At 46.5% G+C, this 27,663-nt stretch overlaps 1 protein-coding gene across 1 annotated transcript in view; it reads left to right on the forward strand.

Moving 5' to 3' along the window:
- The first annotated feature begins 371 nt into the window (after positions 1-371).
- Positions 372-27,663, forward strand: part of LOC119448793 (cadherin-like and PC-esterase domain-containing protein 1) — a 39,612-nt gene continuing 12,320 nt past the window's right edge. The window contains exons 1-4 of the mRNA XM_049666505.1: positions 372-451; positions 21,122-21,213; positions 23,296-23,325; positions 25,095-25,284. Of these exons, the coding sequence (XP_049522462.1) occupies positions 372-451; positions 21,122-21,213; positions 23,296-23,325; positions 25,095-25,284 (392 nt within the window). The remainder of the gene's footprint in view (positions 452-21,121; positions 21,214-23,295; positions 23,326-25,094; positions 25,285-27,663) is intronic.

Genomic DNA, 27,663 nt, shown 5'->3' on the forward strand with positions numbered 1-27,663 from the left:
CATTCTGACATGTTCGTATAATCGCATTATGTTTGGCAAAATCGCATTTTTCTTTACACAGCTTTTTATTGGGCAGCTCTGGCCAAGCACATATGTAGATTTGCCAATTTTTCTGGTGTTTCCGCATTCACTTGATTCTGATAAATAAGCGAACAAAAGCGAGGGGGGCAGTAACATTGAGTTTGTGGTTATAAAGAATGTGGTGAGTTTTCCTCGGTATTCGGAATAGATTTAATTGTTCGGCCTGTTACACATTGATGGTAGTCCTACAATTCTGCGTGTATACAGTGGCGCCATTTCTTGCTACTGCCACAGCAGTTAAGAGCTTGAAACTAAGCGAAATGCGTCGGTTAGTTGTTTGCATTACGCTGATGGTGGTGGCGGCCATAGTCTCCATCGTGAAGTCATCGTCAGGCCAGCTGGTCATACTCAGCTTCACCATCACCCTAAGGCAAAGAAAAACAAAGCTGACCTCTAGCCGACGCTGCATCTTCCGCTTTGCAGTCAATCTAAGCCTCCATAAACCGGCTTGTAAAGCAATTTATGAACCACAAAGTTTTTTTGATCCACAAATTCTCATTTCAGCTGACGGAATCAAAGAGAGTCCCGGGCAGCTTACAGGTTTGTGGGAGGTGCAGTGAAGGGGGAGGCCGGGAATACATGGTCTCTACTCAAAAATATAGAATCTTGCCCCCACTAGAAGTTTCCTCCACGTTTGTTACAGAGAGGGGAGAAAAACAAACGAACAAGTCGAGGGATTTCTTGACCCTGTCATTGAAGTAGTCATTCCAAATCCCCCATTGCCCCAGCCGGAAATCTGTGCGAGCTGACGCGGTGTCAAATTTCCGTGAGGCATTCCTGAAACGTCCGTTTGCCCACTCTTTTGTTCTATAGCTTCGTTTGTATAAGACTGAAACCTAACGACCTACCTGATTTCAAACCCCTATATATATTTTTTTCGTCTTCTGGACCTGATAAGTCCCGCTAAGTAGCCAGAACGGGGTATGCCTGCTTATGTGTGCGTCGTAACCTTGTGTATTCCTCTCTAGAAGTTGTTTCCTTTTTATCTTCCTTCCGGCCTCTTTCGGTCTTCTCCTCACCCCAACAAATTCAGACTCTATGTTGTTCAACTTGTCTTTTCTCTACTCCTGAAGCTGCTGCACGCGAACTTCCATTCTTACGCTACAGTATTCCCCCTCTCTCCCCCTTCCCTTCGTTGCAACGGTCGCAGTAACAATCACAGTAACTTCATTTTCATAAACTGAGGAGGTTGGTGAAACAAGCGCACCAAGCTATACGTGAACAAAGTGAAGAACGTACAGTCCTTTAAGTCTGGGCTTGTCTTCGTTTAGTTCTTGATGTTCCTGGTGCCAGTGAGGCATTGACATGCAAAGCGATGTATTATCATTTGTCACTTGGATCTCTCTTTTTCTTTTTTTTTTCCAGCCTATTACTCTAAGCGTATTCTCATCTACACTTTAAGCAGTTTTCTTGCGAACCTGCGCACATGAATCCGATCTCAACGCAAAAACCAGCTAACAGCAGCTTCTCGGGACGACGTCTATAGATCACGCTATTGCTTGCATTACTTTCTCTGAAGAACCTTAAAAACTAGAACAGTATGCCCCGCATCGTAATGATTGCCCAACTAGGCGTTCGATAATAGAACATGGTCATTCAGCCAGTGTAGCAGTAATGCTCAAGTTGAGGAAAAATTTTACGAACAATAATTTCTTTGATAGAGCATGTTATAACGGCGCGTGTCAGGATGGGACACAGAAAGAATGCACAAAGGACAATCGCCGAACTTCAACTGGAAGTTCCGTAGAAGTTCGGCGATTGTCATTTGTACATTCTTTCTGTGTCCCGTCGTCACACGTGCCGTTATAACATGTTCCATCAAGCCAGCAACTAATTAGCCCCTCTTATTCTCGCAATAAATTTCTACTTTTTTCTACAGTAACCAGAACCTACAACAAACTCACGTGACATCTTGGAAAACCAGCGACGTGACCGCCAAAAATTTAGAAATCCGCACCCAGACCTTACCGGAGGAACAGGCTCGTGACTGGCGCCGACTACAAACGAACACGTACACAAATCTATACCGACAACACCATATAAGCCCCACACAATACGCGAACATCTGTCCATGGTGTGGAGAGCGGCCCACTCTTGCCCACATTACGTGGGAGTGCAATTCATGGCCCCTAAATATCAATTCCCCGAAATTAGAGCGAATACCCAGAAACAGGCAGTGGGAGACCTGGCTTGCTAGCATGGAACGGGAGAGCCAACTGGCTCTTCTCGACCAAGCCCGGCGAGCCGCTAAGGCCAGTGGAGCCCTGGACTGAGGCCCCCCCCCCACTCGCCCTTCAATCCTCTTCATGGAATAAACGTTTACTACTACAGACGTCTGCCCAATTTATTCGGGGAAATAATAGAAACTGCGTTAAAGTGGGAAGCTTCCAGAAATATATTCCGTTAGGAAGTCTGTATGCGTCCTACTTCGGTGAATGATGCGAATCACTTTGTATCAGGGACCTCATATGTCAACATGCAATGGCACCGAAAGTGGCCTATGCTGTACATTTTATTTCAAGCACAAGCAACGCCGCAGAATGAAGTACTCCACTCAAACACAAAGCTCAAAAACACATGATGCACCGAAATGTTACGTAAGTTATGTGGGCGTGGATCAAGAGTGAGTTCTGGAGCCGCACTGAAATTATAAGAATCAGCAAGAAAATATCCACAATATCACAATGTGTTTTAATCTCCTGTCGGCGCTTTTATTGAAATTGAAATTAACGCTAGAATACTTTTCGCATTCTTACATCTCTGTTTTTTTTTTCTCTTTACACTTTTCCAAAGTCTCCGAATTTATTCCCGCCATTTTGCGTTCACTCCTCCGGCTTTTCAGGGCTCAGATGAATACATACTTGCATTCAGTGACCTAAAATATCAGGCATCAATTTATCAGTCGCTCAATGAATGAAGGTGCCTTGCATTTTCATTAAAAGTGGCGTCCCCTGACTGATGATAAAGTAAGAAGCAGGCGATAGCTGTCGCCAGCTTGGCGCAATAAGGGTTTTCACTGGCTTCGGTAATTTCAAAAATATGTTCTAGTGATATAAGAAGGAGTACTTCTTCTGAATCAACACGTACCACGTAAGCGGTTATCAAAAACCAAACGCTTTCTACGGCGTGGTCGCTTATGATATCTGGTTGGTAGCAGCCACCAAAGGAAACACTCATCGAATACAACGGCCAGTAATGAGAGCTAGGATGGGCAGGGAGGCCATTTGAAGAAAGCACTGGGCACGTTGAAAGAAAAAAAGACCGCATCACTGGTTTAGGCAGTGCTATCCCTAATAAGACGCACTGCTTTGTGAGAAATCGGCTAATGGCACGGTCGTTAAGTGTGCCGCTGGCCGCCGCGCACTTTTCTGCTCGCCTCCGTAATGTTCCTGCTCTCGCCCTTTACCGTTCTCTCAATTTGCCCTTCACGTGTTGCCTCCATTTGGCACAAAGAATCGAGACACGCTGGTTGCACAAACAGAGATGCGTTAGCGATAGCGTTGAAGCTGCAAGGCTTTGACGATTAGGCCTAGATGATCGCTTCGTATACACAATGCCGCGAGTGTCACGCGTCCTCACACGTCTGAACCACGTCCACAGAGACAGATCTCATTTGAACTGCCGCTTGTTTGGTCGCTTGGCGAGCCCAACGACTGCTATACGAAAAGGATTGGCACAAACTTTTGCACACAATGGCGTTCAAGATGAAAGCGAAATTATAATAAAGGGGCTCGTTCCCGAATAATAGAGCTCGATCTGTTAGCGTCAGCTTAGTGCAGACGCATAAATCGTTTGCCCAGCATTCTTTGAGCGAGTGCAAGTGACTCCACATCTTTCGATGCGCTCCCTTGCTTAATCATGCTGAAAACGCTGGGTAGCTTCCTGTATTTCATTCGCTTCTGCGCTATGTCCCTCATTTGTCCGTTATAGGGAAAATCAAGAAGTGTAAAAATGCTTTCCTCTCTTGCGCACCGATCTGGTTGCCGGAGTTTTGGCCACAGGCGAGCTTCGCGTTTTATAGGCAGGCTGCTTACTCTGCAATGCGCCTCCGAGGGAATTGATGAGCGCGAAAGCTGCGTGCGCTATATGGGAGAGGAGAATTGCTCAAAGCGATTTTTGATCGCTCCTCATATGTCAGTACGGCTGTCACTAAAAGCTTCCACGCAGCCAGCATTCACACATGACCTGGAAGCCTACGGATCTAATATTCACCCTGTTATGTGAGAACAACAAGCAGAGAAAAGCGCCGTAGCCCTTTTATTAATCTCATCTGGACACCTTATAAAAGCTACGCCAGTGTTGAGGTGAGGCAGCCATATTCGCGGTCTTGACATGACGTGACAGGACACTAGCTCTTTGTGGCGCCTAAACTGTCAGCCCATTTGAGAGAATGTATGACTACTCATTGTCAAACAGTTTCCTACATATACAATTTTAATGGTACCCGCATGGCTTGCGTAACAAAGATCTACGTCACTACAAGTTGGTATACAAATATGCCCCAACGTAATGTTTACATGACATACGGTGTAAGCAGTCGTGAGCAAGAAGAAATGCCGAGGCACGTTCACTTCCTATTGAAATACGATGTGTCAGCGAACAAATTTAAAAATAAGTTCGAAGTCAATAGTTGAATCGAAATCCAATAAATGTTGCTCGAACACTACTGAAGAGCATACGAGGACATAGAGGGATGAAAGTACTTTGGAAAAAAAATCGACAGAGACCTTAAAGAGGTCTCCTCCATGTAAGGTTTGGTTTACCCGTAAACTTGCACACATCTGTATTGCTCATTTCACCTGCAAATTGTTTCTTCTCATTTTCAACATGATTCAAGTACAGTAGCTGGCAAAAATAACATTAATTAGTTCCACAACAGAAAGCTTCATCCTAATGCCACTAGCCGTTTGCATTTCTGTCAGGATACTTGAAGCCAGCCTCTTCAGATTTTCATTTATTATTAAAGTTTTCTGACTGTCTACTTATTACATCATTGTAGTTGCGTAACAGTACGCATTATGCGTGCATTAGGGAAGTGCTTGAAATGCAAGGGTTTGAAATTTTCACCAGTTCTTTATCTAATTAATTGTTATTGTTGCTTTAACGGAAGAGAGTCGGCCAACGCCACCGCTAAGTGAAGTCTGAAACAGAAAGAATCCTAACTTCTTCTTGCTACTTGTTTCAACTGCGCGCAAATGGTCAAGATCGAAAGTTTGCAAGCGGATAAGAAACGTCTTCAAACGCCCGCTTGCAAGTTATCAATGCAGACCACAGGTAATGCCTCTCAATAGTTCTTCTGAACAGCAGCCTGACTGCAAATTCACAATACACTGTGAAGAAATAGAAAAAAAATATAAAGACTACCAATGGCTAATCTCCCGATAAGTATATCGGTGATTATAAAATTCACGAATAGCCGCAGAGGTCGCGGAGGAAAAAAATTATATGTATGCAAGATTGTCTGATTTCGCAACCAGAAACTAGGCACCTGCTTATGGTATTATTCAGCTCACGTATGAAAATGACACTTATTGCTTCGGTTCTGTGACCCAGAATACAATTTTTAAAATAGCTTAAACGGCAAAGAATGCTAAGTAAAATCCGCTACAAAGAAAGCCCAAAAGGGGCCACAAGCGTCTGGGTCGGTTTCATCGAGGCAATGGATGCAAATCACTGCAAATAAAAAAATAAAAACTGAATTGTGAGTCTACAGGAGCCTTACATGTAATATCAACAACGCACTGTTCTTTTGATGCAGGGTCCAGTCGACATTCCTCGGGAAAATTACCTTTACCGTTACAAACGTGCAACACAACTACCACCGTGACATTCATCTTGCTGAGCTGTCTCCCTAGCAGGCGTCAAGCGTGTACACACCGGCAGCATCAATAACATGAATTTCACATTAGTGGTAACATATATCTATCGATCTGGTTTGGCTAATAGCATCACAACTATAGTTCCACTGCAGCTGTTAACAGTTCCTTTGTATACCCTGGCTTGCTGAAGGCTTTGCATCAGTGGATAACCTAGTAACTGTCTCCCACGACGGTGACGTAGTTTATGGGGCACTCAAAAGGAAAGGAAATATATGCATTAATTGCATGTCATGCAGGCAAGGACGTCCGAACGCTTAAACTTGTGGTAATGCCTGGGATTTGATCAGTGTTCCTGGTCTGGTAACAGGTCAATCAGTTGGGCTTTTTAAGCCCTGTCAGTGCTGGGTTATTGATGCATAAGCTCGAGTGCCCAATAAGTGCATGCATGGTCGGACAACCGCCACCATAGCCTAATAAGTGCAGTGCTACAAGCGTCATTAGCTGGCTCCCACTTGTCACGTTAGGTTTCGCTATGCTGTATCTAATGTTGAATAATGTGTATGTCATGAAATCTAGCTCGTAAATTGTGTCGGAAGTGAAACGCACGTATCTGCATACAGCGGCGTTGAAAGCGTCGTTACGCTTCTCTGGTACACATGGACTGAATGAAACACTGGCAGTTGCGCGCGCTATGCAACGCGCTGGTGTGCAGATTTTAAAGCGAAGATTTCTGCGAGCCATCCAGGATCTTCGTGACACGCAGGAAAGCACTACCATCTTTACTGCCATTATGAATATCCTGGCTTATGGCCTTGTTTTCTACGGAATTACGAAGTTCTAAAACAAATGATACCGAAATAGCCTCATCGCAACATAAGAGCAGAATTCGTTCATTAAAAGTTTCCTTTCTATCCCTGCTTTCCTAAGATTTCTTGTTTGGCGCATTCACTTGGTCACGATTTTGCCGAGTAAAGTGCAGTTTGCTATTGCCTATCTTGAATATCGGTCCGCGGCTGGCAGTACGCAAACCCCGGATGGCAAAGGGGGCGAATCCCAGAGACAGATAATGTGTGGTCACGTGCGTAACGTAGTGGGGGGCCTCTACGTCTTGCCGTCTTCACTGGCAGGCAGGTGATCGCTATGGTGAAAAATGCTGTCCAGATTATAACTGTCGTACACCATGATAACGAAGTGCTTGGGGCTTCCGAAATCATTTGTTTTAGATGTCACTTCGTTGTAGAGACATTCACTGTAGAAACGCTCGATTGTAATCAGTTGCATGGTATTTGTTCAACCGCTCAAGAAAGATTCGCTTTACAGATTCTACCTTGTCGGTTGGATCTGCATAATTTTTAATCTTTTTGGTTTTATTTAACTTGTGCACCCTGCTATTAGTTTAAATTTAGTTTAGTTACTTCATACAGCCCTGGGTAACCAGCCGGTCAACGCGATGACTAATCTCCCTGTCTTTCCCTCTCTTCTTCTTGGGTACACCAGTATCTTGTTCTCAAACATCAAGTGCCACGCACTCTATTGAATTTCCTTTGACATCTCATATATGCGAAGAACCGTCGCATCCAAGTATACACCTTCATAGTAGTTGTAATGGTGGTTGTGACAAGCATCATTAACGGATGTCGCAAACCACGCAAACACGTGCTATAGGACGTACTAGACTAAATGTTTGGTGTCATACGGAACTCGACGTGAATAAATGACGCTCAGCGTGGCCATACCGTCGCTTCACACCCCACATGTTTTGCTGTCAAGCTTTAAATTACATACGGAGAACGGTGCATACGCAGGTAATATACATTCATTGCACTTAGTCTGTAGACGTAGGCTCCGCCACATTGACAGACATAAAGGTTTACAACTTACTTTTCTTTTCGTTGAAGTTTCGCAGTTTATTTGGCTGATCACTAAGGGAGCCTTAAGTTTCAAGTTCCAGCATTTAGCAGCGTAATGCCCATAAAAAATTGTCAGCGTACTTCCCTGAACTTATATGGGAGGTTTCGTAGTAAAAAATTAGACGCATAACTTCTTGCTTCGCTGCAAATGACGCCGAAAGACGATAGTTTTCTGCCGCCCCTGATACGTAACACCCTCTCTTTCCCCCCTCCCACACCTCACGCTCTTCCCCTCCCCTCTCACTCCTCCCATGATGGATGCAATGGAGGTTTTGCTGAATTCAATTCAAATTTCCCATGTTCGCCCTGCTCTCGCGCCATCTGTTGGGACCTTTTATTACTTGTGGCTTAAACGTGGCTACAGAGCCACTGCTAAGTCGGATTGTTTCTAATGCGTAGCGTCTCTTCGACACCATTTCTAACGTGTTGATTTTTCATTTACTAACGTATAAACGAGACCAATTGCGCCTGCGAATTTCCTAACCTCATCATCCCACCTATTTTTCTGGCGTCCTCTACTGCGTTCATCCCTTCTCTTGGTATCCATTCTGTAACCCTAATGGTCCACCGATTATCCATCCTACGCATTACATGGCCTGCCCAGCTCCATTTCTTCCGCTTAATGTCAACTAGAATATCGTCTACCCCCGTTTGTTCTCTGATCCACACCGCTCTCTTCCTGTCTCTTAACGTTACTCCTAAGATTTTTCGTTCCATTGCTCTTTGTGCGGTCCTTAACTTGTTCTCGAGCTTCTTTGTTAACCTCCAAGTTTCTGCCCAATATGTTAGCACCGGTAGAATGCAATGATTGTACACTTTTCTTTTCAATGACAGTGGTAAGCTCCCAGTCAGGATTTGGCAATGCCTGCCGTATGCACTCCAACCTAATTTTATTATTCTGTAAATTTCTTTCTCATGATCAGGGTCCCCTGTGAGTAATTGACCTAGATAAACATATTCCTTACCATGTGTATTCTTAATTATATGAACGCTGCGGATCCTGGTTATACATGTACATATATTTTGGCCCAAATAGGCCTGAGGTTGCCTTTGCGCTGTATAATGTTGACGTGTATGACCCCATGCCACCAGTGCTAGTAGCTTGGTTGGTTTTGACCGGGCGGTTCTATAGTGACAAAGTTTTTCGCGTTTAGGTAGTCCAAGAAAGACTATCGTCTTTAAAAAAAGGTGGTGTCATGAACTAAAGCCGAGAGGAGAACCAACACTAGCGGCTGCCATTATTAACGTCTGGAAACCCTTATGAGGCTGTGCAGACCGCTAGACCTGTAGTTAAGTAGAGCGAATCATGATTAAAGCCATGTAGATAAAGAAAGAAAAAACAAAAAGAGAAAGACGAAGAAGATTGCGGACGCACGCCACGTGTTTCGACGTCTAAAGTTAAAACAATGTCAACAGAAACGCATAAAATGAACTATTCAAAGTATGGCGTGTTCCATTCGGTCGAGAATTCAGGCATTCCGTCACCTTGGTGCCTTTCACCAATGAGGGGCAGTAGTGTGCGTTACCTTCATGTGCTTGCAATAAAACGAAGGTTGTTTGTCAGGAGTGCAGCAATTGAATTTCCTAGGCTTTACGCCAGATGCGGGTGAAAAAGATAACGTAAAATTCGGAGGAGGCACACCGGCTTTAAAAATTTTATGCTTATACTTCAGTTTCCTTTCACGCCTCGCGTTTCCTAATATTTTTTTTCGCTAGGCGTTTCTATATCTTACAGCATACCCAAAGGAAAGGCGGAGAGTGACAGGCCTTATGACGTTTACCTAAAGTAGAACTTTACTGAGTATATAAATGCATTTGAAGGCATAAAAGTACGTTTATATATGACAGCAGCTTTATGACAGCAGAATATTATGTCCCGTTGCTACTGACTTATAAGCAAATGAACTCATACTTAATCTATTAGCAATGAGAACCGGCACTATAATAGTAACATTATTATTTCAGTCTTCATATTTAACACTCATCACTCGGTGAGTCTATATCCTGGCGAAAAAAAGTCGAACGCTAGGCCGAATAGCAACTAATATTTAATTGTTTCAGACGAGTTAATATATGTGCCCACATGAAGTACGTGATGAAGCAGACAGAGAAACAAAGTTTATGTTACGTTACAAAATCCATGGTCTGTACGTACACAAAGCCATTTCGCCATAATTGTTCCCGAGAACACATTCCAGCCTATCCTAATGCACGACATGTCATTTGGAAAAGTGTCTGGCCAATGGCCGAGATCTCTAACGACATAAAAACTTTTTGAATTCGATCACACAAATATATCCCTTCACGAAGAAAATCTGTTTTGCGTACACTGCTATAGTCGCATAAAAAATTCATTCGTCTGCGCCATTACTTACATTACGCACCTCATGTATTATCCGCGTTCTGCTGTAGTTGTGAAAGCAAAGCATCGCGGTGTCAAGGTGTTTTACTGGGAGTTGTAGTTGAGAGCAATTTGTCAAGGTTTCGTCCAAATATGGTGCTGGTAGTGAGTGGATGGGAATTTTTACAGCGAAGCTGTCTATGGCTAAGGTTCCATGCATTTTTCGAGTTCCGTCAACAGACCAGCGTGTACAAAAACTCAGCTTCCGAATTTGATGCAAAATTGCTTCATTCTGTGCGAAACCTTGTACGTCTAATCACTTGGATATGCATTTTCATTACATTAGTTATCAATACGCATCATTTGCAGAATAAGTACACTCTCAGGTAGATAATAAGGGTTTCTCAAATATTTGCTGCTGTGAGACCCGCGTTGGCCAAGTGTACGCTCGCATCGCCCTTTCTTTGTCGTGGTTCCAAACGCTTGCGTGGCTTGCGTGCCTAGTTTCCTTCCGCTCTTCCGAGGTGGCGGTCCCGTCGCGCGTGCATAGTTTCCTCCGGCTCCCCGAGGTGGCGGTAATCTTCCACGCGAATGTGTGTAAAACCGGAAAGGTTGCCGTTCTCCATTTTGATTTTCACTTCTGTTCTGTCGTCGTAATACCGAGGCCGCGTATAGTCCGGACTCCCGAGGAGCAACGCGTCTATGAAGACTGACGACAGAAACAAGACGAAAATGCAATGATTGCCGGCGGGTGGCAGAGCATACGAAAGAGAGGCCAGGTACAGTCCAGACTAGCGAAGAGCAACGCGCCTACGAAGAGCAACACGGGAACGGCAACGAGAATGTCAGCGGCGGCGCCGGGCGGCAAACACCACCGATGAAGATAATTCCCGAGAAGCCGCCCGCAAGCGGCAAGTCAGAGAAGACAATGCAAGTCGTGGGGCTGAGAACACTGCAAAAAGACGATGCAAAAAGACGAAGGTGCCACGCTGCTACGTTCTGTGTCCTGTGCTAAACTGCTTCGCTAGTAATCCACCTTCACAGCTGTGGAACGGCGTGGGATCTTTCTTGCAAGCGAAGCTTGTAGGGCCTCACTCGTGTCGGCGTCGGTGTTGATGTTGGCGTTGATGTTGCCGTTGATGTTAGCTTACAAAATAACCCAAGCAGTTTCGCCCTATATAAGGGCGAAGCAATGAATGCGATAGCAACACAGCAATATCATACGAAGTAAGGTGAGCGGCTTTGGTAGCAATATGAATTGTAGTAAACATGAGCTGATTAAGTAAGCAGGTGTGCTGCGGCGTAAGTAGACCGACATGAAGAGAGACTCGATGACCACGAGAAGGCGCGTGTGAAACGGTGGTGTTGATGAGAAGCGCTTCCCGTGGGCAGCGCGTGCGAAGGGACACACCTGTAGCGCGGCACTGCCGACCCGGGCAGCATTGCATGTGTAGCGTGCATTGGAAAATGTGGCCCGACTATTACTAACTAAATGAACAAGCGTGGTGTGAGCGCGCACAAACAAACATGAATATATCACACTGAATGACTGCAGATTACGACTGTCAAAACGCTGGCAGCAAGCGCATACGCCGCAGCAACGGGCGAAGGTACGTGCGGTCTATCGCTTCAACGGAAACTGAGCGGCGAATGCACGGCGCATAAAGGTCAGAGCCGTGTGGAGATAAGCGACGGTGCGAGCGAGCAACGAGCGCGGTTGTTGGCAGAGTAGAAGTGAGCATATGAAATTCGGGTGTGCGCCGCACGTAATTTTCTCCTTTTATTGCGATAGCAATTATATGGACACTTCAACCGAATTTCTGCCGTCAGCGTCGCCGTCACCGTGAGGTTCCCTATAGACAAAATCTTCGCCGCGCGCTATCACGGAGAGCGAACGCACTCATCTCCCACGCGCAAGCAAGGAAGCAGGAAGCCAGCGCCGGAGGGAGCGGGGGGGGGGGGGGGGGGGGGCGCACTTCTACTCTGCCAACAACTGCGCTCGTCGCTCGCTAGCCCGCACCGTCTCTTATCTCCACACGGCTCTGACCTTTATGCGCCGTGCATTCGCCGCTCAGTTTCCGTTGAAACGATAGACCGCACGTACCTTCGCCCGCGGCGGCGTATGCGCTCGCTGCCAGCGTTTTGACAGTCGTTGGCTGCAGTCATTCAGTGTGATCTATTCATGTTTGTTTGTGCGCGCTCACACCACGCTTGTTCATTCAGTTAGTAATAGTCGGGCCACATTTTCCAACGCACGCTACACATGCAATGCTATCCAGATCGGCAGTGCAGCACTACAGGTGTGTCCCTTCGCACGCGCTGCCCACGTTAAGCGCTTCTCATCAATACCACCGTTTCACACGCGCCTTCTCGTGGTCATCGAGTCTTTCTTCATGTCGGTCTACTTACGCCGCAGCACACCTGCTTACTTAATCAGCTCATGTTTACTACAATTCATATTGCTACCAAAGCCGCTCACCTTACTTCGTATGACATGGCTGTGTTGCTATCGCATTCATTGCTTCGCCATTAGGGCGAAACTGTGACATCTTTTTCTCCATTTCTTTCTTTCTCTCTTTCTTTCTTGTCCCTGACATGTGCCATTGAGCTTGGACCATTTCTGCACTGTCGCCCGGATCCGCCCACTTTTCAGCGTCACACCACCACCACCACCGCCGACACTTGTGGGCCATAAAGCTTCGCTTAAAAGTATACACGCGGCGCCCGCAGCTGGCGCGCGCGATAACGCCATATCCCCAGCCAATTACAGGCGTCCCCTTCCTCCGGAGGAGGGAAACGGTGTAATCGCGTGTTCGCTTGCCTCGTGGCCGCCGTTTCCCGCCAGTTCAGACCCGGCAGTCAGATGGGAGGCCGCGTTTGGTTCGTTCTGCCGAAGAACACGCTGCGTTGAAGGAACGGCAGCGCCAGCGGGCCCGCGAAGGTCTCAAACGCTCAAAAAACTAACCACCCCTCATCTAGGGTTGGACAAACTTCGCGTGCACCCCTGTTCCCGGTAGGAGAGGGGTTGAATTTTGTTTTTAAAGACGATAGTCTTTCTTGGGGAACTTAAACGCTGAAAATTTGGTCTGTCTGTCTGTCTGTCTGTCTGTCTGTCTGTCTGTCACCCGATTCAGCCACCCGGCCAAAGTTGGACCACTTGCTTACCGCCCACACTACTTAAACTGGTACGGCTGTTCATACTTGTGAACGTTATTGATCACAAAGTAAGTATTACGCATATCTGAGGCGCAACATCACTAGGTAAGTATTAGGAGGTGTGTTCCTTTAATAGAAAATACATAGATACGTAACTCTAAAGACCCTAGTTTCTTAAGCTGCGCTGAAAATGCCATGCTATGCGCACCGACGAACGACGTTCCCCGACTGCGCGCCGACGAGCGCCCTCTGCCATGGAGGAAGGAAACCCTCTGCACAAGCTCATGTTTCCCGATGTATTGTCAGATGGCGTCCATGTCTCACGCAGCGCCTCCTCAATTTTATCAATGCCAGCCAGATGCGGCCGATTCAACATAAACGAAGCGCTGTCTGAGGCAGGGCAAAACATAAATGGCCGCTTGATGAAATAATGCGGTAAAATGAAATCTGTTCAAACAAACGTTCATGCCAGGACGGAAATGGTACGAGAACAGCATCACGGGTGGCTGCGGATCAGACCAGCACTCATGTAGTACGGCCGGCAGAAGACTATCGTCTTTCGACGACATTTGCAGCGAAGCACGCAGATACGCGGCAATTTTTTGCCCTGCGCTTCTCAACCGCATGAAGCTACATTAATACACTCAACTCAGTTTATTTTTTCATGCATGCTTTGAGCGTCGTTCAATGGAGCGTCTGATGGCTGACGTAAAACTCCTAACTTAGGAAGCGATGTCAAATCACTGATAGGTTAGTATAATCTAAAACACGCTGTAGATGAGCTAAAGCGCAAAATCAGAATAAAGGCACCTAGGTTAATAAAGGCACCAGCTCATGTCTTCTTTCAGGTACGAATCACTATGACCAGCTCTGAAATACCCTCTCAAGTGCAAGACGGCATGTTCGGCAAGTCTGCGTGTACCTTTAGAGTCAACGAAGCGGTGCCACAATAGTTAATCACTTTTGTTAATATGTATGCTATCATTTCTTAGCAATGCGCCCTTTAAGGTGAGAATACAATTTATTTGTCAAGTGATACCGCATCGTATAAACTAAAACGTTACGCTTCTGAGTACTATATTTCGTATTAAATTTTGAAGGGAGGCGGTGTGTGAGCAATGGGAGTGAAATGTAAACACCCCATTGGACACACTTTTAAGTGCACAGAAAATAACACCAGTTGGTTATAACGGACACGTAGGCCTCTTCTACTGCGTCCTTCACATTTTAACGTGCTGCAGATACATAGGAAACATAGATAGGAAACATAAACGTTCTGTTGTAGGTTTATAAGTGAGATAAACATTTAGTTTTAATATATTGCCATTTAAGGTGTGAGGCCAAGTGAAAATTGTAATTTTTTTTCAAAATGTCAATTTTTTGTTTTCTGCTTTGTTAGATGAGGAATTTATTCTACATCATTTTGCTGAAAAAAGTATCTTCCTACGCAGTTTCGTTCAAAAGATACATAAAAAAATGTAAACCCACCCGGCGTCTACGAAACCGAAACTGAAAGTGCCAGTTTTCTGTGGAACAGAAAAAAAAATGCCCTGGTTTGCAGTTATTTGCTGGTTATTTAAGAATCGCACACGTAAAAAGTGTAGCAATGCCATAATAGCATTCACATTTTTATTTATCAATTAAATTAATAAACACTTCACCAGGTGGACGTGCAATCTTTGCACGTGTTGTTTACGTTATGGAGGCTGCACGCGTGCTAAAGGACAACCGGATCGTGTGATGGATGTGTTTACTCTCTGTCGCTTACTTTTTCTTACTGGCAGCCACAGAATGGGGAAGTTTAGAGCGCAAAGACGCACAAAATTAAAGTTTGTTGGCAATCAGTACAAGGCGACGGACCTGGAGACGTACAGTAAATACCTGTAATACTGAATAGCAGGCTAGAAAGAAAAAAGGCAGGCGAGGTGCAACACGAGCAAAATCAGACAAGGGCAAGGCCCAAGACAAAACTGGCTACAAATATAGGGGATTTTAGCTCTCCTGATCATCTTATGTAAGCGCTATGCTTTGAAATCTTTTTGTGATTTTCTCAGAACTCATCTTTTTACGATTTCTTCAAACGCAAACATTCATAACTTTTTTCCCTAATAAAGATTTTTTGTGAAACTTGGCACAATTCTTTCTCACGTTATTGGGTGTGCAATAAACCTCAGCAAGTAAAATCGTGCCCCAAGTTTTGATATGGAGGCCGTTTACACCAAGGCGCACCCATTGGAAGCACACATGTTTTTGGTTATTTCATCACTATGCTTCGATAATTGATCTGATCTCAATAATTTTGGTTCATTGCACAGATCAAAGCCTCTCCTATATCACTGCCAAAAATTGTGTTTTTTTATCGAGTTAAATTAGAGTTGTGACTGTTGGCGTGAGACCCACATTTACTGAAATTTTTCAAATAATAAAAATATGGCAAAAAATAATGCAAACTTTAAAACGCTCACAGGGCCTAAAAAAGTGTGCTTTATGATGTAGTCTAATAATTTGTATTGTTTATCCTTTTTTAAACGTTTTCCCCCAGCACTTGGCCTCATACCTTAAGGGAGCACGGCACAGAACGCGCGTTTGTTCTCTGCCGTTCGTTCACTCCCCGTGAAAGCGCGCGTCCCTCGCCCCCTTTCACTCGCACATACAGCGTTCGGCGGCGCGCGGCGACTATTTCATCTCCATTGACGTCATACGGAACCTCACGGCGACGGCGACGGCGACGCCGACGGCAGAAATCTGCTTTGGAGTGTCCATATAATTGCTATCGCAATAAAAGGATTATCTCATGTACAGACTCACCCGCCGTGGTGGTGTGGTGGCTTTGGTGTGCGTTTCTATGTAAGCCCGAGGGCGCGAGTTCAAATCTCGGCCGCGGCGGCCGCATTTGGATGGGGGGGAAATTTAAGAACGCCCTTGCACCGTGCATTCCGTGCACGTTGAATAACTCCAGGTGGTCAAATCTATTCCGGAGTCTCTCACTACGTCAGTGGCATCATTGTGCCTACGCCTGTTGTCAGCCTACGATTGAGAAAAAGCTGCTTTAGCCAATAAGAACACGATGCTGGCCGCCACCTGTTCGTTCTGCTTGTGTTCTACTTGCGAAACGGCGCATTACCATTGTACGTCACATTATCGGTGGGTGTTACACAAAGCAACACTGGAGGTCATAGGAAAACTCCCAGAAGTTCCGAGCATTAAGGCTCTTCATCATTGATTTATTTCTACCGAACGATTCATTCGTTCGATAATGATTCGTGCCAATGAACTTGTGGTGTCAGGTCATGCATCATGATAGCTTCAATGGCTGTCCTTTAGTAGAACCAAGTTGCATAAGTTAACCCGTCAAGTGTTGCCCACTCACGAATTGTTATCGACACAGAAGGATATCAGTACACTCTCCATCCAAACGATGTGCACCATGACGATTCTTAAAGGCACACCGCATCTCTAGCAAAAGACGATACAACACAACGTATACTCGTAGATACTGAAAGCGCTCTTCTCACCTCTTTAGGCACGCTTCTCGTTTTTCTTTAGGCATGCTTTGTAGTAATCGAAATCCTGGACAAATATAACTTCCTGGAAATTATTTAACTCTTCGGAAACTATTTAAATCTTCCTAGCTCAGAGAGAATCATCCCAGCCCAAAGTCAGTCATGCGTTACAACTGCGAAGCACGCTTTTCGACACTCGTTCAGAGCGGCCATTGGCAACAATGCAACAAGAAAGTACCTTTCATCCGCAAGAATCAGTCGTGGCCTCCCAGCCAACGCCTACGACCACACATATTCCATTGCTTACCAGAGGCAGCTCAACCGGTGCCGACCGGCGTCGACCGGCGTCGACCGGCGTCATGATTTTCACAAGACTGCTTCCCTCGTCTCAGAATCCCTTTGCTACGTTGGTAGGTGCTAGGGCCGTTTAAGTGCTCTAAATTGACGTATAACAGCGCGAACTTGGACTATTGACGGCGAAATAGACAGACGTAGACAAGCGCTTGTCTACGCCTGTCTTTTTCGCCATTCATTGTACAAGTTCGCGCTGTTATACGTCATGATTCAACACCAACTAGCCCGGTTGCATACCTTACTACTCTAAAGTGAATCGCCAGAGAAGTTAACCAGGAGCGCGTGCGGTTTGCTATCCTGCACCGAGGGAAGGCGACAAAGGGACCAAACGAGAAATAAAAAAGGGGAGAGAAAGAGAACTAGTCACGCCCACACACGTGATGATGCGCAGCAATTAGGTCTAGGAGGCGTTCAAACAGATATAGTCGTTGTTTTGTGACGTAGGCTTCAAGGTCGTAACTTTGGGATGTTGCCGCCTTTCGTCGCCAGAAAACGAACGAATTCCTTATCAACGTTCTGTTCACCAAAGACAGCCCGATCGTGATTGTGCGAGGGGAATACTTACCCTAATCACTCTGCGGGTCTATCGCTGCGGGCCAGTTTGACCGCCTTCGCAATCGTATCCTTGTAGTCCTCACACGCGCCTCTGGTAGCCCTGGATGTTGCCAGATGAGAGCAGGCGCATCAACAGAGCAGGCAGCAGTGCGAGATGTTCAGAAAAAAAAAAACGATAAAAAAAAACGACAAATGTAAGGTCCGGGGCGCAGGGGCGCAGCTCTAGTGTTGCATACCTGGTTCGACCAGGAGCACATATACGCGGTCCTGCATCGATCTCCCATTTCGGCTCATCAACTATTTATATGAGATTCGTAAAATGCCGGACGAAGAAATCATTACGCAGAGAAAGTGGAGGCCCTCCGACCGGTGCTCATACTTGCTTTTCGTAGTTTGCCTCTTGAAGGCTCAGGTTCGCTGCCATGCATAATTCATGCGCGCGGCCCTATATCTGTTCGTTCGTTCGTTTGCTCGTTCCTGTGTAGACAACTCCGGCAAGATAGAACGCCAGCATTTTGGCCGGGCTCGACTCGAGTTCTCTCCCGTTGCTTTCACTGCATGGCCTTACTTTCGATTTTCTAGAAAAAAAGAAATGTCCTGCTTCGCTTTTTCTTGAGTTCGACGACTATCCCTGCCCGTGTTGCACGTATAGTTTCTACTTCCGGATGGGAGTTTAAGCCGGATGCTCTATTTGTTCGAGTTTGCTTATATCGTACACGTGAAAGTGGGAACCAGTACACGAATTATTTGTTTGGAAAACATACATACATGGACATAGACACGAAACAAGCAAGGGGGTAGCACAAACACACGCACACACGCACACACACGCACGCACACACGACCACACACACACACACACACACACACACACACACACACACACACACACACACACACACACACACACACACACACACACACACACACACACACACACACACACACACACACACGCACGCACGCACGCACGCACGCACGCACGCACGCACGCACGCACGCACGCACGCACGCACGCACGCACGCACGCACGCACGCACGCACGCACGCACGCACGCACGCACACACGCACACACGCACACACGCACACACGCACACACGCACACACCACACACACACACACACACACACACACACACACACACACACACACACACACACACACACACACACACACACGCACGCACGCGCGCGCGCGCGCGCGCGCTTACAGGTAAAAGAAAACATATTGACATCGCTGTGTTGATAAGCTACCTTGCCATTGAAAACGTATAACGACTGAGCGTTTATTTTTAAATCTGCATGAGGCCCCCGACCAAATTTTGTTATTATCGTTATAAGACCTTATTTCAAGTATGCTGCATCGAATCTAAATCGGGTACTTGTGATTCTAGCTGTGGGCCTGTATTTGACAAGTGCTGCTTCTTGTTCATCATGGTGACTTCTGATAGTTTCACATTCATCCTGTGAGTCTGGGTACTTTGTTGCGGCTTAGTGAAATCAGGTCTATCAGTGCATTACTGCAATACCTGCGTATCAGCCAGGCCGTGTCTCTGTGCGCGTTCTTGGGCGTGCTTTCTCTTATGTGGAATGATACTCAACTCTTCACCTGTGTTGCTGCGCGGCTGGGAATATTTTAAACCGCTTTTGTTGGGTTTAACAGTCATCATCATCATCAGCCTATATTTTGTGTCCACTGCAGGACAAAGGACTCTCCCTGCGATCTCCAATTACCCCTGTCTTGCGCTAGCGTATTCCAACTTGCGCCTGCAAGTTTCCTAACTTCATCATACCATCTGGTTTTCTGCCGACCTCGACTGCGCTTCCCTTTTCTTGGTATCTATTCTGTAACCCTAATGGACCACCAGTTATCCATCCTACGCATTACATGGCCTGCCCAGCTCCATTTCTTCCGCCTAGTGTCAACTAGAATATCGGCTATACCCATTTGTTCTCTGATCCACACCGCTCTCTTCCTGTCTCTTAACGTTAGTCCTAAGATTTTTCGTTCCATCGCTCTTTCTGCGGTCCTTAACTTGTTCTCGAGCTTCTTTGTTCACCTCCAAGTTTCTGCCCCATATATTAGCACCGGTTAGTAGCTTGCGGCAAATCGAGTTGCCAGCAATCATTTGTTAAAACAAAGAAGTGCCGTAGTAAAAGAGAATGTTCGTTTATTGAAAGGGAAGTGATGGGTGAGGGGGGGGGGGAGTTCATAGCTTCTACTGAACACTTGCGGATAGCGGAAAGGGTTTGACGGAGAAATGAATAGAATAATGAGGAACGATGAGGAAATGTTACAATGAGCTACGCACATGAGTGGAAAAGCCGTAAGTTCGCACGATGTTTCTCATCAAAGGTAAACATTCGGCGGATATGTGCCTGGTTGGGGACAACTGAATTAAAGAGAAGGAAAAAAAAATGTCACAGTTTCGCCCTAAGGGCGAAGCAATGAATGCGATAGCAACACAGCAATGTCATACGAAGTAAGGTGAGCGGCTTTGGTAGCAACAACACGCAGAACTGTTGTCGACGCCATCGGCGTTTTGCGCGCGTTAGCTCAAAATGCGTGCGGCGTTGGTGACTGTTGCTGGAGCCTCTGATATAAATAGGCGCTTGGTGCCGCAGCTAAACGTCGCCTCCCTTCCCTCCCCCTCCCCCACGGCCTCTCGCGCGTCCGAAGAAGGCGCGTTTGCTCTACATATATGGTGATTGTAAAGGAGAAAAGAGACGCCTACTTCTGCAGCCCTTAAGCGAGCACGGCGCAGAACGCGCGTTTGTTCTCCGCCGTGCGTTCACTCCCCGTGAAAGACGCGCCCCTCGCGCCCTTTCACTCGCACATACAGCGTTCGGCGCGCGGCGACGATTTCATCTCCAAATGACGTCATATGGAACCTCACGGCGACGGCGACGGCGACGCCGACGGCAGAAATCTGCTTTTGAGTGTCCATATAATTGCTATCGCAATAAAAAACTCCAACCCAAATTTATTTTAAAAGAACCCGAATTTTTGAAGCTCGACCTGCTCCTTCTTGAGAAGAGAGAAAACAACCACCAGCGGCGGCTCCTTTCGGAATCCTGGCACATCCAGAAGACGCCGGGTAGCGTCAGTCGTTCGTAAGGAACACTTCCCGCCGTTTACTCTCAAGGCTCACGCAAACGATCTGCGTGCCTGCCAAAAGCGCCTGTCAATACGCCAAAAACGCATATAAGCACTGCTACGCCTCACGCCATTTGACCCGTGAAGTAGCTGGCCAGGCTCCGAAACTTCGTATTTTAAAAAATAACTTCTGGTTGGAGTTTTCTTTTTACTTCTCTTTAATTGATGTTACTCACAGTGCGTCGTTGAGATATATATGCTGGTGAATGTTGTGTGTCGATCCAACAACGACGCATTGGTCGCAGGAAAGGGACCAACAGTTCTTCGGTGCAGCTCAATGAGAAACAGGAGGACGACTTCCTCAGCGGAAATCAGGATTTCTACGCCTCGAGTCAACGTGAGTACTCAAACAGCGTTACTAAAACAATATGCTCTGCATAACCGAACAGATACTCTTCATGCAGATGCCGAGAATTATAAAATCACAATAGTATAATTCTTTCGCGACTAACTCAGGCAGTGCTTATACGCACAGTTCCGCGTTTAAATTCCTGAGAGACTGTTGCTGATTTGTTCATAACGTCGTGTAACAAATGCCCACAGTTAGTCCCGGCTGCCAAGCGCGCCTTTTGGTCTAATACTCAATCCGCGCGATTCCGTGTACGCGAGCTAGTGCGCTAACAAGGACACCGAAGTTCCTTGATCTATGTTACTGAATGCCGCCTTGTAGTCAACCTGCGTTTGTTTCCGGACAGTGAACCTCCAGTTTCCGTCTATTCTTATTTCCCGCATATTTATCTTGTCAGTTGTACTTGCCTTCTCTGCGTCCTCCTACGCTCTGTAGTGTGGAGCCTCTGTATTAAGCCTCTATACGGTTACTCATGCCTATAAGGGCCTACATGATAGACTTCGATAAAGGTGCGTGCTACCCCTGAATTGTGTACGTGCTTTACGTTCTACGAGTATGTGATCCTTCTCCTCTCCCTCCCTCTTTCTATTCCATTTACGCTCTCCCCTTGTGTGAGGTATCCTACCCGAACTGAGCCTGGTTCATCTCCCGAACTTCTGCAAATGCTCTTTTTTGGTATACTTGTCTGGCGCGTTAATCATATACCAGGTTATCTTTGCTTAATGGAGCACAACCCATAGAATATCACCTAAGGCAGATATCGCAATTCTGTCACATTCTTTTTCCCTTCCCCCAGCGTGGCTAGCCGATGTTGACTAGTTAACATTCCTGCCTTCCTTTTATCTCTCTCTCTCTATCACATTAGCTGGATTACTTAAAGAAGCGGATATTACTGGCTTGACGAATACTAGTGTGACATTAGGTAAATTGCCATCCACCCGACAATAGCACGATCTCATACAAAAGAAACCAGTGCGGGTTTCTCAGAAAGAAAAGCTTCGCAGTTAAAGAATGATTTTCCGGACCACTCAGTCAGTCAATAACTTTATTGAGGTCCTCAGGAGTTTTAAGCCGTTCGAGATTCCACGCGGGGAGCTCCTCTGGCCGAAACCGTAGGTGACGCCCAAGTCGGGACGGGAACGTGGTGACGCTCCCGCCAGTTCTTGGGCCCTCCGGACGGCCTTGAGTTGGAGTTTGAGGTCCGGACTTTTGAGGGCTTCTTCCCATTCGGGCTCACTGGAGAGAGGGCCCTTTGGTAACGCGGTGCATTGCCATAGTATGTGCGATAGTGAGAAATAAAATTCTGGGCAGTCTGAGCAGTTTGCCGGGTACAACGATTTTTAAAAAAATTCTTGTCGAGTTGGAAGCTTTCTTTCCGAGAAACCCGTTTAGGTTTCATTAGCTGCTTCGTGCTGCGTACTGTGCTTGCCACAAACTGTGAGAAATGCATCCTCAAATGATGTGGTGACATGCCATTATTATTCAAGTTAACACTTTAAAATTATTGCTGGAATGCATTATACTACACAATTTGAGGGCGTATTTTTGAGAACTTGAGCCAAGTAATGGCCGCCTCTTCATGCAGTCCAGCTGATGCGACATAATTTCATTATCTGCCGTACAGGATCTTTAATGAGTCTGTTTCCACTAAGAAAAAAATAAAACGGCAGAGTGTAATATCTTCATTTACCCCGCATCCTATATCTTCACCCAGGGTTAGCGTTCTTGCTTTCTTTCATGCTGGTCCACGTGTTCGCCACATCTTGTCAGCCAGCTTCCCGAAATTCCCTCTAGAACGAAAGGGAATACGCGATCCTCTTTCTAACGTGTTATTCGTAGAAAATTTGGCTGTATCCGCGCGCACAAAAATTAAAAAAAAAAGAGGCGCGCAGCATCTGCGACGTATAACTTGTTGAACGTATACACAGTTTCCAGCGTGAAGCGAACAGCTGAACATTCATTACCGCGCGCGTGCCTTGCCTCGCGAAATAACCTGGGCACGCTTCGCAAAGTGACGTGCTTGCACTTTGTTTTCTCCCTCTCTCTCTTTCTTTGCATCTGCCGTTTCAGCAACCTCGGCGAACGTCACTTGCAGCAAAGGTAAGCACCAGCGAGAATACCGTTATTTATTCTCCTGTTAACGGAGACGCGCCTATATTCTCCGAGGATGTACGACCCGATGTTCTTACGCGCGACGGTGCACTCTTTGAGCGAGCACAAGGTGCCCGATATGGAAATTCGGTGCGCATCTCCGTACGACACGTGCAGAAGCCGGTCCCGTCCCCAACCGAAGCACCTGATTCGTAATGTTTTTGAGAAAACTAAAAGTTATTACGAAGCGAAGTAAAGACAAAGTTACGCGTATACCCTAATCTTGAAATTTGGGAAACGTTACGGTGAAAACGTGTTTACCTTGTTCGCTCAAGCGTAAAATGGCTTTGAATAGTTTCTTTTTGTGAAGAAAAAGAAACAAAAAAAAAAAAAACGCGCGCTCGCTTTTTGTTGGTTGCTTTTTATTTTGTAGGGAGCCTCGATTGCTACACTTTTTTTTTTTAAATTTTATTGCTCGCATCGCCATTTGTTCAGCCTCGCGAACCTGTGCAAGACGTTTCAGGACGCTTTGATATAAGTTATGTCCGCAGGACCGTTAGCCGCGTTTGGGGCGCAGGCGAAGAATAGTGTAATGGGGACGAAACTTGGTGTAGCCGAGTCTTTTTAAGCGTTACCATCCTTCAACAACACGTGCCATAAAGAGCTGCGCGAAGTGGGAGTTAAGAGATGCACATGCTACTCGAAAATTAGTTTCGCAGTATTTATGAGCATCGAAGCTGAACAAGTAAAGATATAATTACTTGCAATTTGTTCTTGTTTTCTTTCTTTTTTGGGGGGGCAGACAGGTAGCTGAAAGCAAGAAGAGTGCCTTTGCTGTAAATTCGCTATCAATAGCCGGAAATTAAACTGTCTCGCGATTTTCCTTCGCATCGACTTCTTAATTGAGATCACTTTTAAATATTGGACACCCCTGTCAAACTACCTTCATCTGCTTACAAGTGATTTAATCGCAGTGCTTTTACACCGCCCAGAGCTAGATGCTGTGATTCTACTTTTCATCTTGCTACTCCTTCAATGGCCTCACTTTCTTCGAAGCAATGGCTGCCATATACTAAACGAATTCCTTCTTTCATGATTTAAAAAGCTTCCTGTAGTTTCTCCCAGCCGAAGTGTGCGTTTGACGTTAAATTTACGAAGAAAATTTAGGGGAAACATTTTGATTACGCCAGGTAAACTGGATGGAAATTCGATTTAAGCCTATTCATAGTAGCCTGCAAAGCTTGCACAACAAGGGGACATCTGCTGTGTGATTTACTATGCTAAAAAGGGGATTCCGTTGTATATATTTTCCAAGAATCCTTACTGTGTCATGCTTTCTCGCAGCTTGCTAATGAAAAGAATTAGAAACAGGGCTCTGCGGTAGCCCTGTTACTAAAAGTATTAAAGGAATCTGGCGCACGGTTTAATAAAGCGGGCTTCGGCACAGCTTTTAGCTTAACCGGTGCGCATTATTATGTGCAGAGTACGATTTATAGTGTTACGTTTTTTCAGTCTTGACCTCCTCCTCAGGCATCTTATCTCTCTCTCTCTCTCTCTCCGTTTTCCTCTCACCAGTTTCGTTTTTCTTGGCAGCACTTACCGCAATTGTCCCTCACCTTTCGGGGGGGGGGGGGGGGGGGGGGGGGATTGCAATTTCTGCTCGCAACCGAGGCGTAAAATTTTTTCTAAGATAATACTGAAAGACCGTTATAGATAACGTTTCAGTGTGACTCGCCTTGCGTCCGCTTATCGTTGATCTCGCTGCAACTGCATCGCAGACCCTTCGACGATGCCGTACCTGGCGCAAATCGTGACCGAACCGTCGGTGCGCCTGCAGCCGGCTTTCAAGCCGCAGCGGACCGAGTACTTTGCCAACGTCTCGTACGACCTGGTGTTGGTCAAGGTGTGGGGGCTGGCCCAGCACTGCGGCAGCCAAGTGCGAGTCGACGACAAGTACGGCCCAGCCAGGTAAGGAGGCGGTGGCGTCCGAAACTCGTGCCAAACTCGCGATGACGTGGCTTTCGGATGTGGCACCACGCGTAGACCGGATGTTCTCGTGGTGATCTCGACGAGTTTATTACTGTGGAATCATGGATCGTAGGCACTCTTCTCGTCGTCTTTTTCCCTGGGATCAAAGTGTAGAGTAGTGTAGGAATCGCGTTCTTTGTTGCTGTATTCTCGGCACCGGTAAGATCTTCCTCAAGTTCGGATGCGTGCACGTTTCTCTCTCTGTCTCTCTTTTAAAACCTTATCCATTTAAATAGAACCCACGTGTGTAACACTCTGTAACTTTGTCCTAATTTCGGGTACATTCTTTCAGACTTACGCTTTCAAAATCATGGATGGTTCAAACACGTGACCCGCGTGATCGTTGTCAGCGGTCCACCCGAGCTCAAACTCGAACGCGTTTTCCTGTGCCCCTCACGAGTAATTCGTCCCTTCCTTAAGCCTTAGACGTAAGCTTTCTCGCCGTGCCCCGCGGACAACGCTACAACTTGTCCTGCGGGAAGCTATGGATTATGCGTGTGGCCCAATCGTTGAAATGGATTTGGTACTGCTTCCATAATCGCAGATTATTCCGAGGATGCGGCTGCCGGAGTAGTGGGAGCTAAGCTGCGACACGGGAACGGACCTTTGCGACTTCCTTTGTCATTGCGCGGCACAATGTTCCATCGCAGAGGGTCGTTGAAGGGCGTGAAATGGCATTCAAGTGGTGACGACTGATGGCTTCAATTGCAGTTGTTTGGCTGTTAAGTTCTTTGAAAAGCAGGACTCAAGCGTTCGCTAAACGTAATTGCGCATGCTCTGTCCCTTTTCTTCCTTTCTTCTTCTTCCGAAGTTGACGATTCACTGTACGTTCTTTCTGCTTGAAGCTGCGAACAGGCGCTTCGCATCCGGATGTGGATGCACTCTCACTACACCTTGCAGGGGAATATTTTCGTGTGCCTGCGAGCGCATGCTCGTGATCATTAGTGCGTGTAAAAAATGTCACAGTTTCGCCCTAAGGGCGAAGCAATGAATGCGATAGCAACACAGCAATGTCATACGAAGTAAGGTGAGCGGCTTTGGTAGCAACAACACGCAGAACTGTTGTCGACGCCATCGGCGTTTTGCGCGCGTTAGCTCAAAATGCGTGCGGCGTTGGTGACTGTTGCTGGAGCCTCTGATATAAATAGGCACTTGGTGCCGCAGCTAAACGTCGCCTCCCTTCCCTCCCCCTCCCCCACGGCCTCTCGCGCGTCCGAAGAAGGCGCGTTTGCTCTACATATATGGTGATTGTAAAGGAGAAAAGAGACGCCTACTTCTGCAGCCCTTAAGCGAGCACGGCGCAGAACGCGCGTTTGTTCTCCGCCGTGCGTTCACTCCCCGTGAAAGACGCGCCCCTCGCGCCCTTTCACTCGCACATACAGCGTTCGGCGCGCGGCGACGATTTCATCTCCAAATGACGTCATATGGAACCTCACGGCGACGGCGACGGCGACGCCGACGGCAGAAATCTGCTTTTGAGTGTCCATATAATTGCTATCGCAATAAAAGAATGTTTTGCGCGTGTCCATGTGACGCTTATTGATATTGTGAGCACAATATTCATCCTTCATCTTCTTCACCTGTACATAATCATCATCACTGTGCGCGTCGTCTTCGTTCGGCGCGTGGCTCAGCCGAATAAAGGCGTCGAGACAACAGCTGTGCTGCTGCCTTACAAAGTGGTGGAGGCTGCTTTCGATACCCTAGACCTCTACGATGTCGAGTTCCATTGGAGCTTCGTTCGGGTCGCCGTTTGCTCCGCCTGTCCACTGCCATGACCCAAGTACCGCAACCCGGAGCCTCCGGCATCACCCCCTCTGCCCCCCAACCAGCCGCCTCCGCATGGACCGTTACCGCCCTGCAGCGTGACCCCACTATATTCTTAGGTTTCCCGCGCGACGACGTCGAGGACTGGCTCGCGATTAAGGCCCCGTGTTGCAGAAAATCCGCTGTCGGCATCGGCGCCGGCGTCCGGCGTGGGCGGCGTTGTCCGTTAGAGAAAATCAGTCAGTGTATATTTAGGTAGATGTATGTGCCACGCCTTGCTATATGACATGCGGTATATGTGAATTATGTTGCCACACCATTCAATCAGTAAAGTTGCTCATGCCTTGTCTTACATTCTTGACAAAGTTATCCGTCGGAATTTTGAGAATGACAGCCAAAAAACAAATGTCATGAAAAAAAAAAAAAACACAGCGCATGCCTGCTATGTTAATTTTTCTCAGAGTGAAATATAAAAAGTGCGAAACAATAAGAGAAACCGGAAAACGATGCAATTTTTTTTTCGCACAGATGTGCTCTACCTCCGCGATCGGC

Source organism: Dermacentor silvarum, chromosome 4 (assembly GCF_013339745.2).
Source record: "Dermacentor silvarum isolate Dsil-2018 chromosome 4, BIME_Dsil_1.4, whole genome shotgun sequence".
Lineage (NCBI taxonomy): Eukaryota > Metazoa > Arthropoda > Arachnida > Ixodida > Ixodidae > Dermacentor > Dermacentor silvarum.